We start from the raw sequence: 18681 nt of genomic DNA on the forward strand, positions 1-18681 counted from the left end.
GTACGCAAGAAAATGTGTGCATGCATATATGCCTAACGCATGCGTGTCCCTTACCCACGTTTATAGGCGTTCCTCCAAATTTTACTCTCAAGTACAATTCAAAGTGTTGGGTAAAAAAAAGAAAAAAAAAAAAAAAAAAATTATATTTTACTTTTACGTGGAAATATACTATACATATCCACCTTCGGGTCCTCCAGTTGCTTTTTATTTTTTCTCCTCTTTATTTGGGCCTAAAACGTGCTTAAAAGGTACTCTTTAAAGTCTTCGAAATTTATCTGCAGACGGGGGGGAGGGTGAACCGGCGCGGGGATGGGCAACGGACGCTTTTGCTATTTTGTCGTTTTTTTTCGTTTTCTTCTCTCTTTGGCGTCTCAATTTGTCGCTTGTTTTCTCTTTAGCGTTTTGTTTGCCCCCGAATTACCCTGTTGGCGCGCCGCTCGCAAGATAAGCCCTTCTTCACAAGGAACACGGAAGTGAAAAAGTTGTCGACGTCGTGACTCTCGATGACCTTGTCCTGCACCAGCGTTACTATGTCGCTTTTGCTGATGTAGCCATCTTCGTCCTGCGGGATGGCGTGGAAGTCATTACGTTTTGCGGGGTGTAGAAGCGGTGTAGCATCGCCGTGGCGGCGTCTTAAGTGCCCGCCATTGCACTTCTCCTTCTGGAAACCTTGTCGATCTTATTGAAGGCCGCCTTTAAGAAAGTGGATTCTATGTCCTTCCATCGGTAGCATCCGGCGATGAACTCTGCATAGGTGAATGAGCATTGGGAGATGGCGTGTTTATATGTGTGGGGGGGTGGGGTCCTCCATGCGAAGGGATGCTTAAGCGTACGAGTATTCACGTGCAAGTGTGAGAATGCAAATCCGCATCCTTATGTGTGTGTGCGCACCCGTGTAGGTCACGCTGCCGCGGTCGTTGATGTCCAGCGCCTGCACGATCCGGTTTATGTCCCACTTCTTGATTCCCGCATTGGCCAGCACGGCATAAATTTCCCCGTGACTGAGCGAGCCGTTGTGATTGGTGTCTATTTTGCAGAAGAGCTCGTTGATGTATTTTAAGTGGCTGTCTATTACGCTCAGCTCGTGGGCCATTATGTTCACTATGATGTTCCTGATGTTGGATTGCTTCATGTAGGCCTTTATGTTGCTGAGCGTGCTTGGGTTGATTTCCACTGGGTCTAGGAAGCCCTGGAACCAGGGGTGGTGCAGGAGCTGCGTGTAGGGGGGGAGGGATAAGGGGTAGGGGTGTTCTGACGTGTAGTTGAAGAGGTCAGAAAGTGTGATCGTAGTACTGAACAGGTGTGGTTGCAAACGTCAGCAATTGTGACTCCAATACTGCACAGCTGCTATTCCAGACAGGCGCTCAGGCCTACCACTGCCGCCATGGGGCGCCGGGTATGGTCCTTCTCCAGCATGAGCTTCAAAATGTGCAGCGCGGGCTGAGACATCCGGCCCTTCAAGCTCTTGTAGTCAGGCTCGTCCTTGAATATGCTGAGCTTAATCTCGTCGTAGGTGTTCCCACAGAAGGGGAAATTTTTGGAGAACAAAAAAAACATAATAACTCCAGCTGACCATATATCACATTTGATGGTAAATTTTTTTTTAAAAACTTCGGGTGCCATGTAGAGGAGAGTCCCTGCAGCAGTTTTGCTAACCCCCTCGGTGTGATTAATCAATTCAGCTAGTCCAAAATCAATGATCTTTAATGTATCATCCCCCTTCGATTTGAATAAAATATTCTCAGGTTTCAAGTCCTTATGAGCAATGTTGTTGCTATGCATATACGCTATGGCACACAAAATTTGAAACATAATATTTTTTATATATTCTTCATTGAAAAATGCCGATTTCACTATCTTTTCCATAAGTTCTCCTCCTTCACAAAGCTCCATGACAATGTAAGTGCAGTCCACATTTTCATAGACGTCAAATATTTTTATGATGTTTGGATGATCTAGATATATGAGCACATTAATTTCTTCGTTAATTTTTATATTTTTTAATTTTTTTTTTTTTAATATTTTCACCACTTTGTAAAGCTTACAGATGTTGTCTTCTACAAGGTGTACTTCTCCGAAGGCACCACACCCCAGGATTTTTTTAAAACTCAGATAATTGTATATCGATGAGTAGTCGTACCCTCCCAGATTCTTCCTGCTGATTATGCAGTTCCTTTTTATCTTTAAGTTCTTGGTTGGGTAATACTTTTTCTTGATCTGCTTCAGCAGGTCCCAATACATCTGCCTGAAATCGGTGTAGTTCATGCTGTTGTTCTTGCTGCTGTCGTAGTCTTTGTAGACGATCGAGAGGATGTTCTCTGCAGGGGGGGAAGGCGGCATGGTGTTAGAGAAGCAACAAAGGAAGACGTTTCCATGTGGGCCCTTAAAAAATTTCACTTGCGCACACAAATCACTGGTGATATTTGCCTAATTGGCATGCTGCGACCACACGACTACGCCCAAGACTCCTCTAAATGCTTACTATCCACAGGGGGGAGCTCCAAATTGAAACAAAGCTTCTGAATCAGTGAGTCAATCTCGCTGAAATGCAGAAAGTTCTTATTTTTCACATCGAACTGCTGAAAGGTGGCTCTTGCGGATCGCTCGAAAATTTCGCTATTCTTTAGAACCTTGTCAATTTTGCTTTTTATATAAAATGGGGTCGCCAACACTTCGTCATTATTTTCATTTCGTTTCTTCAGTTCATTGTTCTCGATCATTTTTCTGTTTAACGTTTGTTCCATTCTGACATCTGACTCTTCGTCCTTTCCCTTTCCTCCCTGTAATGCAATTTGTCTTCCCCTCTTTAGAGGATCATCTTCAAATTGAGCTATTTTATTTTCATTTCCAAGGGGGCTTCTATAATGGAGTTGTTGATATATGCTTGGTAGAATGCTCTCCTTTCCGGGTACCTTCCTGTTCGTGTCTGCATCTAAGTCGTGCCTGCTTGTGTGATATTTCCTGCTGTATTTTCCACTCATTATATCGTTTGAGCTGATCGCTTTGGAGTCCTCCGGTTTAGGATTCTTCTTGTTCCTGTCGAGTGTCTTCCCAATGTCGTTTTTTGTTCCATCCCATGTCACGGGGGCTACTTTGGGGGAATCAGAAACTTTGGAAGGAATCGGTGCTTTTGGCGAAGACCCCCCTTTGTAGGAAAATCCCGGCATGTTATTACTTCCACTTTTATGAATCCCCCTGTTGTCATATGGCCTTCGGCCACTGTGCATAATAGTACCATCATTGATGGCTTCCTCTTGGTTCGAAAAGGTGTCCAGAATTTTCACCGCATCCCTTTTGCTGTAATGTGCCATATCGTCTTTTATCATGGACGGCTGGGAGAGTGATGTTTTTTGGTGGAGGAGGAAGTGATCATCGCGTTGATGATGCTGCTGGTTGATGCCTTTGTTCTTCTGCTGGTTGTCGCCTCTGTTCTGCTGCTGGTCGTCGCGCCTCGGGTCGGAGCTCCCCAGGTGGAGCCAGCCGAACTTCTCTACGCCGTTCGACTTGATACACGGCTCGACGCTGCTGTCCCTCTCTCGCTGCGGGGACAATGACTTCGCGGCGCTACTTTTGTTTCGGTGGAAAAAATTGCCCAGCGTCCGTCCATGCAGAATGTCCGTGAACTTCATTTTGAATTTGTCCTTTTTGTCACTCCTCTCCGCATGATCATATTTGCTATGTTCCCGTTTAAGCATATCTTCGTTGTTTTTCCTGTGCTTTATTTTGTCTAGGAAGCTTTTGATGTTATGTTTTTTTTTCTCTTCCCCGTGGGGATCCTTCTGCGTTTCTTCCCTGAGTGGTTGGAGTATTTTCCCGGCTTGGCCGAAGTGGCTATCTGTGCAGTCTTCTTCTGCTTCGTCTTCTGCTACTTCCTCTTCTTTCCCGCCTCTTTTTAAAAAATAGTCATTGGTCCCTGCGTGCACACTCTGGTTTGACGAATGAAGCATGTAGTCGAATGCGGTTATCCTCTCATCTCTGTGAATTGACCTGCTGTTGTTGTTGCTTTTGCTGATCGTGTGGGCACCTATATTAAACTTAATTAGCTTATCTTCGCCATTAGGGAGATTAAATTTGTACTTGTCCTTACTGAGGTTGGGTTTGCCAATGTTCAGGGCGTTCCTCAGGGATGATCTTCCCTCCATGGCACTCTTCCGCATGTTGTATTTCCTTCCATAGGACATGCTACTTTTTTTTAAATTACTTTCTCTTACGTTTATGTTCACATATTTTTTATTTTCCGTTTTTTCGGGGTGCTCTACTTTTGGTTTTTCTTCCTTCCTCCACCCCCTGTTCCCAAATTCTATTTCATGCCTTTTTTCACCTCCGTATATTCCTGCCGTGGGGTCATGTTCTGTGGCCTTCCACGTGTTCTCTTCATTTTCAAAATGACTGTCTTCCCTTTTATCATAGATGTGTCCCTCCGCTGGGGTGTTTCGGTACTGGAACTTGCTTGCTAGGGGGGGTCTTCTGCGGCTTGGGTCTTCCGTGCGGGTTTCCTCCTTCCGGTCAAGGGGGTCGCAGTCGCTCTCGTCGCTCTCACCGCCATCGTTTTCTTCGTCCTCCTCCTCTTCATCTTCTTCTTCTCCTTCCTCTTCCTCCTCCCCCAGTGATGCACCCCTTTTAAATTTACCGCTTCTATCAACGCCGCCGTTGCGTTCGTAGTTATACTGCGCTGCGTTGGTATTATAGTCGTCACCACTTTGGTCGTCATCACTTTGGCTGCCACCACTTTGGTCGTCACCACTCTGGCTGCCACCAATTTGATCGTCACCACTTTGGTCACCTTCCTCCTCCTCTCCTTCTTCTTCATCTTCCTCCTCCTCGCGGTCGTAATATGTCGCGTTCTCCGCTCGATAATGTTCATAGTTATCCTTGTCTTCCCTAGCAGCGTGCAGCTGTTTGTGTTTTCCCCTCTTCCCGCCATAACCTTGAGTGGCGTCATACGAGTAGGCGTCTCCTTTCTGAAACGGACGCACATTCCCTTTATCATAATCAATGCTCTTTTTATTCCTATTTAAAAATTTGATGATGTCCGAGTCGAACTCGTTATGATTACCCTTAAACGGTTCCTCATGGTTGAAATTGTACTTCTTGTAGCTTTCCTGTTCCTCTTGTTCTTGTCGCTCCTGTCCCTGTCGTTTTTTCTTTCCCTTCTTTTTGGTGATTTCCCCATTTCCATCGTCGACTGAGTATTTACTTATCAGTTTTAATGCCGAATTGGAGAAAGAATTATACGTCCTGTATTCCATATGTTCTTCCTCCACAAACTGTAGCTCATCAAAATTTTCATTTTCAAAGATATTCTCTGCGAAATCTTCCTGTTCGTTTTCTCCATAGTGTGTATTCTTTCTCTTCACGTTTAGATAGAGTCCTTTCGATGAATTTTTTTTTTTCTTCTTTTTCGTCATCGTCGTTGTCATCGCAGTTGTCGCCGTCTTCGTTGTCATCGTCTTTAGGGGGGCGTTTCTCCCCTTTGCAATTTGAAGAGGGCTATCCTCCTTTCCACCACTTGGGGGTTCACTTTTACTATGTGCTTCACTTTCGGTGAGTGAATTCACATCATCTGCGCTCTCAACCTTTGTGCTATCCTTTTCGATCTCATCCTGCAATGAGAAAAGATTTTCTTTTTTTTTTTTCTTCTTCTGCTTCTTCTCTTTTTCGATCCTAGTTCTCATTTTGTTGCTATAAAAAGGTTCCCCTTTTTTTTCAAAATTGTTTTTGATTACATCCAATATCATGTTATGTGGACTTGGGACAAGTGTGACTCGCTTTTTTTTTTTTTTTTTGCGGTGGGGAAGCGAACGAGTTCCTTTGGAGAGTCTACCAGAGGGACAACGCTAGAAAGGTGTGCACACCAAGGTACTACATGTAGACATGTGCATGCGTTGACACATGTGCATCTGTTGACACGTGTCCACTTGAGCACATCGGCATGCAGGCACGTGCCTTCGCGGATGGTCCTCACACCGCTGGGTATTCTTGCGGATGTGACAGAAATAAATGGGTGTATACGGGGTGGCGAGAAAGGGAATCGGTGCAAAAGGGGAAGAAAAAGGGAAAGGGAAAAACAGGACAAAAAGGACGCAGTGAAAAGCAAAGAAGAAGAAGAAGTGCACCGCGTGGGCGAAGAAAAGCACAGCAGGTGAGACGCAAAAGCGGAGAGCAACACAAGCCCGCTCCGCCGCTGCACCTCTCCGCCCGGAAAATCATGCAAGCTCTATTTTTGAAAAAACGAAAATAGGGATTTCCTTCAGCTTAAAGATAGCGCACTATAAATTTCTAGGAGCCGCATTTTAGAAAAACTGAAAAATGCGTGCCACTGCCCAAGTAGCCTCTGTGCGCCTGCTCATCTTCCCCGCGCAGGTTTAACAGTTTTCTCGCGCCACCCGCTGCTGCTTAGCGTTGTTTCGTTTTACCACTTATTTCGTTCTTAACATTTTTGCTTCTGTCACTTTTGTTGTTTTTTCCCTTTTATATATACAGAAAGATGCAGTGCCCCACTTTTTCGGACACAATTTTGAATCTTTGTAGATTTAGCTTTTACCCTCTTTGTTAACAGTATTTTTTTATTTTTATTTTTTTCCTTTGTGTGTATCATAAAAATATGTAGCGTTTGGGGGGGGATGGAAAAAAATTTTACAAAATGAGTTCGCAATGTAACGGTTGTGTTGTTCCTCCCCCTTCGGGTTGCTAAGCGGTGAGGCACACATACAGATATGCTTCCCCTCCTTTTGTGTTAAGCAACTGGGGACACAGTATATAAGGGAGCACACTGTTTGGTTAACTTCTACATAAATGAAATTGCAGAGTGCTGAAGCGGATTTTGTAGACGAATTGCTAATTCAGTGGGAAAAGGGATGCAGCGAGTAACTGTTGCTCACTTTGGTGAGAGAATGGTGACGCCCATAAACCTCCCTTGAAAAAGGCTAAAACGGTATGTAGATAAGAAGATAAAAAAAAAAAAGAAAAAGGAAGGACGGAAGGAAGGAAAAAATAAAATTCAAGAAAAAGAATATATTCAACAAATTCCAGAAGTTCAACAAAGCAAATGGTTATTTGAAAACGGTGGGAAAAAAAAAAATTCTAAGTGTGTTGTGCTTGTAGAACGGGGGATTATGTGGAACCACTTGATGTAGGCAAAAAATGGAGCAAATGGATGTGGGCACAAGGCGATATGCCCATATGCATAAATATGTGTACTTATATGCGCAGTAGCACACGTGCAGGACCCTCTCGCCCACGAGAAATGCGCGTCAAAACGCACACATGAACAGTTATCATGTGATCAATCACGAGGGTTAGAAGGGGACGCGCGACAGAATGAGGTGACACGCGATGAGCAGCTACGAATGGGATGAGCACCTACGAATGTGATGGGCAGCTACAAATGTGATGGGCAGCTACAAATGTGATGAGCTGTCACGAATGCGATGGGGCCAGTTGCTTCGCCGGCTGGCTGGCAAACCAAGCGAGTAACCGCGTGGGAAAACGCAGTAGTGAAAAAAAGGTGCAAGACGAAGCGAAAAATTACATTTGTTCCCCACGCAACTCTGGACAATTTCAAAACGGACATCATGCAGATTTGTACACATGGGGAAAAATTCCACCACTTTGGAAAAGCTCCTTTGTATGTTCATCCGTCCATGCAGTCTTTTCTTTTTCTTTTCCTTTTTTCTTTTTCTTTCTTTTTTTGTTCATGTCCGTGCTGCAGCACTTAACGTGAAAATCGCAATCCAGGGAAGGTTAAAATTTTTCTATTGAAAAGGTGAAGTAAAAGTAAATTCAAAATAGAGGTCATTCGCCGTTACAAGGCTCATGTGGACTTGCTTTTACTGCGCTGGTTTGTAATTTTTTTTTTTTTTTTTTTTGTTGTTCTCATTAAAAGTCTGATATATTTTTTTTTTCATCACCCCTTTGCCGCACAATTCACGCATTTTTTTAACTGCATGTATTTGTAGGATTGGCGTGTCCACTTCACAGTGTGCAACATTCTTTGGCGCGCTTTACACCTATCACATGGCTTTTACCCCTTTTCATTTTTTTTCGCCTTTTGCTCAATACCGTTACCACAGCCATTTTAAATACTACTTTCGTTCTGTATAACCACGCTAACAGCCCTGCGAGTATGTGGACAAGTAGGAACTACACCTGCGGAACGCGGTCACATGTTATATCTGTGAATCTCATGCAACCCCCCTGGGCACTGCACAGAAAGGCAAGTCAAAAAGAGCAAAGCCATATTTCCGAATGGCTTAAACGGTCTGGCTCCTCCCGCATCTTTTCCTCCTTTCATGTTTTATTAACTGTTCCGTTAATTTCTCAATTTATTTTTCAAACCTGCCGCGTAAAAGGAGCTGCTAGGTGATTGAACAATAAAGGAAAGGAACAAAAAAAAAAAAAATAAAATAAAATGAAACAAAACAAAACAGAACAAAATAAAACAAAATAAATAAAGCAAAAAAAGACGACATATAGCGGCATATATACGCATCGAAAGAAATCGGGAAAGAGACTCCTCCCGCGTTTTCACCAGCATCCACAACTCATTCGCAGGATGGGTTAAAAAAAAAGTTTAAACCTGGAAATGTCAACCGTTTCTCAACAGAAAGTCACCTTAATGGGAGGGGAAATTATGTGTAGGAAAAATATATATTCTTTTTTTATTTATTCCCATTTTGTACCCCCTTTTTTTAAAAAAAAAAAAAACATTTAAATGGGACGCCTGGAAAATAAATCAGAAAGGCTGCCTTTTCAACACATCTGCCAATAGGGCAAATTTTTCTGTTACGCTTGAACGGAGGGAAAATTTCAAGGCAGCGAGCTCCCTTTTTTCGGGCTTCGAACTTTTTACAAAAGATGACTTTTCCTCATGAAGGGAAAAAGATGGTGTCCCTGCTTTGCGTCCCCGTTGAAGCAAAAAAGTATGCCTGCTGAATGAGGCATCCCCAGCAGGAAGTTCACACGCTGGGAAGTATACGTCCACACACCCATACACACGTTCACCCCCACCCTGACAAAGCGAAGGCAGCGCTTAAAATGAAAGCCGTCCCCCTTTTCGCGTTGCTCTCCCTCCTTTTCGCAACTCTCCTACGCGTAAAATGCATTAAAAAAACTCCCCAGAGGAGGTACCCACATTGGGGATACCCCCCGAGGAGTCAGCACAAGGGAAAAAGTAGCGGCCATGAATATGCCTTCATTGGGATTGCAAAAAGGAAGTATGACTTGTCACATTTCAGGAAAAATAAAATAACTTCCAATGACCAACATGTTGTGAAAAAACAGAAGACTCTGCACATCTTATATTTACACGATGGGGAAAATGGAAAGGGACAAGTGAAGAACAATCATTTAAATATGAAAGATAAAAACTGGTGGAGTAAAGTAACATCCAACTTGTTGTTTATATTTAATAGAAATTGTCTGACCAAATTCCTCTGCGCGGGTACCTTCTGTTTAGTCCTCTACCCAGTGTACACCTCTTTAGTAAACAAAAAAATTGAACTTGCCATTACGAATGTTTTGAAAGAGAATTTTCTGTCTGTGAGTATGCCCCAAAAAATTAAAAGATATTTTTTTTCCCTTTCGTTTGGTGAATTCAGATCATCTCCATTTTTCTTGTCCACAATTTTGGTTGCATCCTACTCCTTGTATATCATTATTAAGGTCTATATAGAAAAAAAAAGGGAGGCCACACGGATGAAGTCTGCAATTGAAAGTTACAACAAGAGTAGAGAGGAGTATATAAACACGGGCAGAGATTCTTCAGAGGGCAGTGGCCACGACGACGATTATTTCGATTACGCAGATGAGGGGGGCGATTTCGGGAAGGAGGACCCTTACTGAGGAGCATTACCCCTACTGAGGAGCATTACCCCTACTGAGGAGCACTACCCCTACTAAGAAGTATTACCCCTATTGAATGCCCTCCCCGGGGGTGCCATTTGAGCAGTTCAGTAGAGTGAACCGTTCTCCGCCTCCCCCCTCGAAGTTTTTCAGTCCACATTTTTGGCAAACAAACTCGTATCGCCCACAAGCCTTCCAATGATGTCCGAAAACATATGCGAAAAGAAGTGAGATAAAATTGCTGGCTTCAAAAATGAGTAGTCGCTCTTCATTTGAGAGTTGTAGTCGCTCTGCATTTGAGAATTGGAGTCGGTTCTCTTCCCTCCTGAGAGTTGGATGAACAAGAGGTGGTGGCAACACAAGTTGGGGAGGTGCCCTCACTAAGGGTACTTTCAGACACGTGCACACACGTGTGTTCTCATGTAAATACACAGATATGTCCTCCCCCTCCTCTGTGTGGTAAACCCACTTGACATGGCGTCAATTATGTCCTCGCGCAGAATGCTCTCAATCGTCTGGATGGAGCATGCGTTGATATCGGAAAGGATGGCAATGTGATTCCTGATGTCTTTCTCGATTATGTTTTTGAACATTTCGGTGAACATGCACGCGTAGATGTCCCCTGTTGGGTGTGAGCAGAAGTGAGTGCAGAAGTGAAGATGTTAATGCAGTGGTGGACATCGATAGCGCATCAGCTCAGTCGCGAAGTGGGTGTGCGCAACTCATCACGTATTGCGCGCGTACTCTTATGACACGCAATTTCCTCCCGACGGAGGGTCCTGTTCCTCTTCCCATCCCGATTCCTCTGCTTCCCCATCGGCCTTTCCAGTTTGTCGAAATCGAGGTAGTGTCTTTTAAAGAAGCCTTCAAATTGGAGTGCACAGAAGAATAAAGGGGGAATAAGTAAAAAAGGGGTTTAACATCACTCACATGCGAAGCTTCACAAATGGGAACTCTCACGTGTGCATCTACACATCCAAGGACACTTCGAACGGAGAGCAAACTCACTTTTCGATTTGTCCTCCAGAGGAATGGGCAGACTGATGTATCTTTTAAAATACAAATGCTGGGGGTAAATATTCGTTCTGACCAAATTCTCAAAATTATTTTTTGCCGTTGCCACATCGTCAGAATTGCAAGTGAATAACTTCACGTGAATGTAAAAATAAAATTTGGGAAAGTCTTTAATCTCCTGTTTGATAGACTCTTGGGGGCTTTCTCCTTTGGAAGGTTCCTCTGACATTGGAGGGAAAAAATAAAATAAAATAAAAAAAAAAACGGGTTACCTTGTCAAGATTATATAGCGATTATAATTTTAAGTGATCCATCTGTACACTTGCACTGCTTTGCTGTGCTGTGGTTTGCTTTTTTTTTTTTTGGGCCCCACCATTTTTAACTCCGTAAAGGCGCCGCACAGCCTTTTGTAGCATGCTTCTGTTGACATTGTCCTGTTGTTGGTGGGTGAAGCAGCGGTGTGTGAAGCGGCGGTGATCCTTTACACACAAGCATATATAGTACACGCATACATATGTGCATTTGCTTGCTTATTTATTTTTTTGTGTGCCATAATTACGTAGGCATATTTGAAGAGCTGGATGTTCTCAAATATTTTTTGGGCATGGGAGAAGGTTAAATCATCGAATTTTGTTGTTTTCTTCCGTTTGGAAATCTGTAAAGGGTTAGGCTCTTCGGTTTGCCCCTGTTTGTCCCTCGTATCTTCGTAGACCTCTTCTGTCGTGGTTAAAATGGAGAGAACAGTGCAAAGTATGACACATGGTTTGGCGGGGTTATCCCTCCGTGGGGAAATGAGAAAAGAACGCGTGCATGCGGTTGCTCACAGGAAACTCGCAGGTGTAGATGCTCACATATTTGTATACCAATTTTCGTTTCTGAAACAGAACCAATGCTGCAGGTGTCCTCTTCATTCTTCCCTTCCGAGGGCACTTGGTCTTGCACATACTTGAGTTCTATCTGAATGTTCCCCTCGATGTCTAACAATATGTCACTCAGAATGAAGGTAAATCTGAGGATGATATGTTCCTCCCTTTTGACGACTCCTGTATTTGTGAGATAAGTGATTAAAAAGAGGGATGTATGCAGATAGTGCGGCTGCCTCGCAAGTGTGTAAAAAGATCCATTTTAGGTAACCTTTGTTGGGGGTTATTTTTAAAACGTTTCCTGGCAGGGTATTTTTGTTAGGTATTTTAAATTTTAGGTTCCTGGATGATGAGTAATTTTTTATTATGACAATCCGTTCAACGATAGAACTGTGCGTGGTAAGAAACAGGGGGGAAGGTGAATCGTCGCGGAATGGGAAAAGGTAATGACACGATTTAAAGTAGCGTTGCGTGGTGCACTCTGGTTGGAGCTATCATTGGAGCTATGGCTTTATTTCTCCGTCCCATTGTTCCATCGATGCGCTACCGCACAGTGGTAATACTTCCCCCCCCCAAATGGCTTACTTCGTCGGGGCATAGAGAATATTTATCGAGCTTGGCGAGACATAAAATAGTTTGTTATGAGCGTATATGTATGAATAGGCAGGGAGGAAGTTGGAGCAGAAGGTCTTGATACCTTGTCCAGGGAGATCACAAATGCATTTGTTGTTGAAAACGTTGATCGTTTTGTGGGCATCTTTGTACACATTATCGGAGGTGCTATTTAGCGTGAGATCTATCGTTACGTTGTCTAGTTCCTGTGAGAGGGCAGCGGGAGTTGGTGGTTCGCATGTACAGGTGAACAGGTGTGAATACATATGCGAGTGTGTAAATATGGCCACGTGTGGGTAAATATGTCCACACTCCAGTCATCTTACTATGTCCCTGTTTAGGTGCCTAAAGTGCGGCCTCAGTATCAACGTTTCGCTAATTATCGTCGGGGAAAGTCTCGAAACCAGGATGAAGAGGGAAATGTACTTGCGCCTTTTGATAACCCCCTTGGGATTTAAAACCACCAAATGATTGCATCGCTCCACAGCGTAATGGATATCCAACTCGCTATCATTCAGGAGGTCAATGTTTATGATGCACTCGTTTTTCAGGCCCAAGACGTGTTCATTCAGGTCCTGAAGAAAGGGGAGAAAAATTAGAAAAATGAGTGAAATGGGAGAAATGAGAAAAATGAGACACGTGTAAGGATCAAAATGGGCTAATAAACCATATGAAGCAAAAAAAAAATAGAGACTGTCCGACGCGCTAACCACAAGGAAGCTGTACAGGTGTACATCTTTCGGTACCTTCACGTTCATCAAATATATAGGGGGCACTTGGGGGGGAAATGTCAGGGAACTCAAATTGAGGGGAAGCGCTTTTCCATTTTCCACGTCAATTATCACGGGCATATTGTGGAGCCCAATGTATTTATGTTTATAAAATAGGGTGACCGTTTTTGTGCACTTGTCTTTTATTTCAAAATCGGTAGGGGTGATTTCACAGCAATCCAGGCATCTCATGAAGTTGCGGAAGGTGTTGTCTACGTAGAGGAGGTGGGCCAGCTGCGCACACGGGGGGGGAAAGGAGAAAAAGGGAGATAAAAAAAGAGGAGATAAAATAAGGGGAGATAAAAAAAGAGGGGAGAAAGAAAGGTGAGAAAATAAAAAGATGGTGCTATGTACCACATCGCGTTGTCACCACCGCTCTACGGCTCCACCGCCACACCGCATGCATGGGCGTTACCTCCTCCTCCTCATTTTTGACGTAGGGAGGTAAGACAGGAAGAATATACGACTTTATGCTATTTATATGAACCTTCAATGGCACATTCAGTGGGTTAAATAAAACCAAGTTTACTCTTGTCACCTCGTTGAGCGTGTTGTTTCCAATATTAAATGGTATGTAGTCAAACTGGTTGAAAAGCTTTTTCATGTTTTCCATCCCTTGACTTTTCCTGTATTCTGTGTCTAATGATGAGATGTCTTCCTTTAAGTAGCTACAGGGAGGAAAAAAAAAAAAAAAAAAAAAAATAAGTTCCAATTGGCGTTTAAAATGGAGGTGAATACACACAGTGACGGCAACCAAAGAGTGGAGAAAAAATGAAGTGCGAGGTAGACATTTACAAAGTAGCAAGTGGTGAAGGAAAAAGGACGTACGAGTTTATCCGATCCGCGTAAGTCATATTCCAGTATATCGATTGTGGAGTTTTAAAATCATTTATGTCGATAATTTGGAAATAGGGCATCACCACTTTGAGTACAATGTCGACGTGGTTCCTGTAAGACGAGGGGGATGGACCGTGTTGTAAACAAGTTCTCTCAGTTTGATGAATCCCTGTAGAATGCACACACTGGGGCCCCTTTGATCGTCTGCCTATGCTGCTACTTATTTCCTGAAGAAAAAAAAGGGGGAACATTGTCAGGTCGTTTTTGTCAGCGGGATGGAGATGGCTCTACTACACTTGGCCATTTGGCCACTTCGCTCTTTTTCCTCTTCTCCATTTTCTTTCTCCCTTTTACCTCCAACGATGACGCAAAAGCGGTAGACAAAACGGCCCTGCTGGTTGGTCTTAAAAGAGACGTAGGCATATTTGCCCGAAAAGGAATTAATCACGTCTTCGCTTTTTCCTACTACAACATTTTTGTTTGCCTCTTTAATTTCGTCTTCATCTGTGGAGAGGAAAAATAGAAGGGCATTTGGGGTGATCAAATATAACGAAGCGCGGAAGTGGTCCAATTGGGCAGGAGAATACATATGAGTAAGAAAAGGACGCGCGCATCGTCTATTGACTGTTCTGTTTGGAAGACGTACCAAATATTTTCCTGCTTCCTATTTGAACAATTTCAGTCTTTGTTTTAAAATTTACTTTAACGGGGTATTCGTTGTGAATCCTTATCTGGAAGAGTGTGTGTGCGGGGGGGAGGCATCATCACAGCTTTGAGGCCGACAACTGGACGTTAACACATGGGTGCCAACTTTTCGCCGGCCACACTGCACCTCCCCTACGCCTACCTTCGCGTTAAACTTCGAGCCTACTATGATCGGATCGCTCTCAACCACTTTGGGATGCAGCGCCAGAGTGCACCTGATTATGTTCACGTGCACAAGGAACCGCTTACACCGTTTGATGTGGTCCTTCATGTTTTTCTTTATAAACGTAAATTTGCTCCTCATGTCTTCCTCATTTATGTATAGCATGGAGGAGAGGAGGAGCGGCACCGATTTCTTTAACGTAGAATCGGAACAGGCACAGATGTAGAGGTTCCTTTTTTCAAAGGGCAATAAACAGAAGAAGTAAAAGGTGTATTTTTTATTTTCATTTGTAAGTGAGCTAGTTCCTTCATTTTGTTCTTCCTCCCCGTTTTGCAATTGCCATGTGTTTAATTCTTCCATTTGGTCATTCCTATGGGGTGTGTGCTCCTTTCCACTTTGCATTCCCAAGGGGGGATTATTCTCCTTTATATGAATGCCCAGAATTGATTCTGCATCTTCCTTAACTAGCATGCAGAGGACGTTTCTCTCCGTCATATTTTCGATGGCGACTTTTTTGGAGCTCTCCGTCTCGGTGCTTACGCACGGTAGGTTCTTTGCGATGTGGCAGGGGGGGGGAAATGGACAAAATGAACAAAATTGACATAATGGACAATGTAGACAATATAGACCCCGCTTCGCACATGCGCAGCAACACTTTGTAAGTAAAGAATAGATAAAGGTGACTTGCTCGAGTGGACACACATGTACACCCATTTGGAGATATTTGCATATATGTGGAAATATTTTCCAATTTGTGGTGCCTGGCCTTACTATGTTGGGGTCGCCCCCGTTGAACAAGACGCTGTTTATCTCATGCGAGACGAAAACGGAGATATGCTTCTTTTCAATGCCATTTACTAAATAGTGCAGTTTAATTTCTCCCTCGGTTATCTGCGCGTTCTTGGGGGAGTAAAAGATAAGGACGTTTAGGGAGCCCCTTCCGGGTACGTAGTTGACTAGCGGGGCGACTCTGCGGGGAGGGGATAACATTTTGGTTGTGATGGCGTCCCTCGTGTGCAATGGTAAATATACATACATATATATTGTATGTCCCATGTGAGTGCGCAATGGGGCGAGAGGGGGGAGTTCACCCCTCAAGGAAGGCGTCCCAACCTGATCGATTCCACGTCGCCCTTGAATGGAGTGAAGTCAACAAGCTGTGCGACGTCCGAACTATTCCCAAACCTCACAACGGCGTGAGTGTTTTCCTCTTCGATGATATTCAAAAAGGAAATCTGTTTGGGGTAGACACATAGGCTGTCCAGAACATTCTCCGTCTCACATAGGTACTTTATTTTGAACTGAAACAGAGTGACATATAGGAAGCGAGGGGGCAACAACGTTTTGCTGTTACATTTCCTATAGTCCCTGTTGTTGGAGGGGAAGACAATGCATTCGTATACTTCCCTCGTATATTTCTCCTTCAGCGTCTTTGCATTTTTTACTCTAAAGGGGGGGGGGAAAAAAAAAAGAAAAAATCGGGAATCTCTCATAAAATTGTACGCACAAAAATGGAATTTTTATGTCAATTTTCGGCGTAGAAATGGAAGTTTGGGGGGGATATGCAGTTACGCTACGCTTCAGCAGGGAGAGCATTTGAGAACATCATCACCAGGATGAATGTCATACCTAAACGTCTGGCACCCAAACGGTAGGAGCTGAGCCTCCGCAGGGTGGATGTGAAAGATGCTGCGTTGTCCTCTCCCCTGGTCCACCGCGTTGGACCACACACAGGTATACTCCACGGGCGTTTTGTTTATAATCATGATGTCTTTCTCTTCCGATTCTAGGATTTCCAACTTCTGGGGGACTACGAAAAGGTCACTACGGGGTGGGGGGGAAGCCGAAGTGGAGCAGAGAAGTGGAGGAGCGAAGTGGGTATTGCGGTAGAGTCGGACGAAGTGGGTATCACGGCAGAGTCGGACGAAGTGAATATCGCCGCAGAGTTGGACGAAGTGGACACCCCCCGCGCAAAGCCTCACCCGTCGTCCGCCTGCACTATCTCATTTATCATCTCGTAGGTGGAATCCTCGTAGAAGTCAAATTCGAGGGGGAAGTCCCAGATGTCGATGTAGTCCTTCTTCTCATAGTAAGAGTTGTATAAGGTTTGCTTATCATGGAGAAAGTGCTTACTTCGAAATACGTGGTGCATCGAAAGAGGACACATTTTGTAGCTAACAGAATAGTTGCAAATTATATCAACGTAAAAAATTTTCTTATTCAGATGAACCAAGAAATATAATCTCTTGTACACATTGATGGGGTATATACAATGGTATGTAAGATTGACAAAGTGGTATGAATTTTTTTTGACAACAAAATTCGTGCTCTTAGTGCTAAATAAGTATCCAAGGTTTATAATTTCGATATGAACATCCGTGTCGTCATCATTTCTGATGGTAAGTTTTTCCGTTACGGTGTCTCCTAATTTGAGATTTTCCAGAAGGTAGACCCCCTTGGTAAAATGTAACTTGACATTTTTAATTTCACAAATGAAGAATAGTTCGATACAATAATCGATGCATGCTTTGAACTGTATCATTTCTCTGTATTGGTTAACTTGGTTCTGTCCGTTGATGTGTAAGATGATTTCCTCTTTGGAGCCTTCCTTTATTGTGAATTGTTCCTTTGAAAGGTGGAAAACGTTGCTCCTCTTCGCACTGGCACTGGCACTAGCATTTGAATTGGCATTATCATTCGCACTGGCATTCCCATTCGAATCCTTCTCCTTCTTCTTCACCTTCACCGTTATGGGGGCACTGGTAACATTATGCAAATATATCGATCTGGTGAGTCGCTGTCCTAGGCCCACTTCGCCAAAGTTGACCACACTTTGATGGGAGATCTGCCTGTCTTGGTCGGAAAGAATGATAATTTGGGGCAAAACGGCAACCCAGTTTAACTCGATTCTTTTTTTTATTAAACGCACTTGTACCTCTTCCTGGTTTATCATCTGTATTATGTCACTGACTCCTTTCTCTCCACTGTCTTCACATAGCTTGTTCGTAGTTTCATTTGCCACCTTAGGACCTTGTGGAAATATTTTTCCTTCCAGATTCTTTGGCACTTCAACGATAGAGCAAGATAACCACTCTTGAAATTTTTGAGGCAACTCTGAATATAGTATAATCTGCACATGTTGTTTTTGGTTAGATTTTAAAACAAACTCAGAAGGTTTCAATTTAATTTTTCTTTTTTTCTCCTTCGATGTGTATTTGTGCGTCAATTTGATCACTGCATTTAGTGCACCTTGGTTTTTTATCACTAGTTCTTCTTTCCCCTTCTGCTTAATTACCATATCTTTAAAGTGTAGGACTGAGGGTAAGATGATGTCGCATTTGAGAGGAGTGGCTCTCAGATGAACCTCTATTCTCTTGTCCCTCTCCTTGTCTTCGATCACTATACTTAACGTTTCACTCACAGTATGGAAGTCATTTACAGGGTTGAAGAATGTTATGGGGTAGCTCTTGTTTAACCCGGCACTTATCGTTTCTACCTCCTGCAGAGGGTAAGTAAAATATACGCTGCTTTGGAAGAGGAACCGAAACCGTATTAACTTTTTCGTCGTGTTCTTTATGCTCAGCCTTTTCGTCATTTTGACCCCCCCCTCGTAGTTGTCAAATTCGATTGAGGGGGGGAGCTGGAGCCCGTGCACCCTGCGGCTTTTTTCCATCGTTGCCGCCCCCAGGGGGGAAAAACAAAAAAAATAAAGAGGAATGAAGAAACGAGGGAGGGAAAAAAAAAAAACTACCCCACCATGGGGTTGGAAGTCTTATATTTATTTTTTTTTTTTCTAATAGATTAATTTTTGGAGTAACTTGGTATGCTTTTTTTGAGTTGACTGCAATGTAAGCGGTCTGCAGCAGGTAAAGGG

At 43.4% G+C, this 18681-nt stretch overlaps 3 protein-coding genes across 3 annotated transcripts; 1 reads left to right on the top strand and 2 right to left on the bottom strand.

Annotated features, from left to right (window-relative positions):
* Nucleotides 1–230: 230 nt before the first annotated feature.
* Nucleotides 231–5738, bottom strand: C922_04155 (CAMK/CDPK protein kinase; the record flags this gene model as incomplete). Its single annotated transcript, XM_008819740.1, has 6 exons — nt 231–275; nt 422–562; nt 670–746; nt 892–1213; nt 1375–2318; nt 2483–5738. 6 exons carry the CDS (start codon nt 5736–5738, stop codon nt 231–233), a joined length of 4785 nt encoding a protein of 1594 aa, XP_008817962.1.
* A 3298-nt stretch (nt 5739–9036) lies between these two features.
* On the top strand, nt 9037–9843 carry C922_04156 (hypothetical protein; the record flags this gene model as incomplete). The annotated part of the gene is made up of 1 exon (XM_008819741.1): nt 9037–9843. One exon carries the CDS (start codon nt 9037–9039, stop codon nt 9841–9843), a length of 807 nt encoding a protein of 268 aa, XP_008817963.1.
* Nucleotides 9844–9992: 149 nt separating this feature from the next.
* Nucleotides 9993–18480, bottom strand: C922_04157 (hypothetical protein; the record flags this gene model as incomplete). Its single annotated transcript, XM_008819742.1, has 21 exons — nt 9993–10168; nt 10313–10465; nt 10588–10707; nt 10852–11079; nt 11231–11291; nt 11417–11574; nt 11721–11900; nt 11992–12110; nt 12306–12538; nt 12659–12907; nt 13079–13336; nt 13518–13770; nt 13931–14050; nt 14085–14091; nt 14294–14443; nt 14586–14670; nt 14787–15359; nt 15579–15777; nt 15921–16253; nt 16437–16631; nt 16790–18480. The coding sequence occupies 21 exons, from the start codon at nt 18478–18480 to the stop codon at nt 9993–9995; spliced, it is 5541 nt and encodes a 1846-aa protein (XP_008817964.1).
* Nucleotides 18481–18681: the final 201 nt, after the last annotated feature.

The sequence above is a fragment of the Plasmodium inui genome (assembly GCF_000524495.1).
Source record: "Plasmodium inui San Antonio 1 unplaced genomic scaffold supercont1.20, whole genome shotgun sequence".
In the NCBI taxonomy this organism is placed as follows: domain Eukaryota; phylum Apicomplexa; class Aconoidasida; order Haemosporida; family Plasmodiidae; genus Plasmodium; species Plasmodium inui.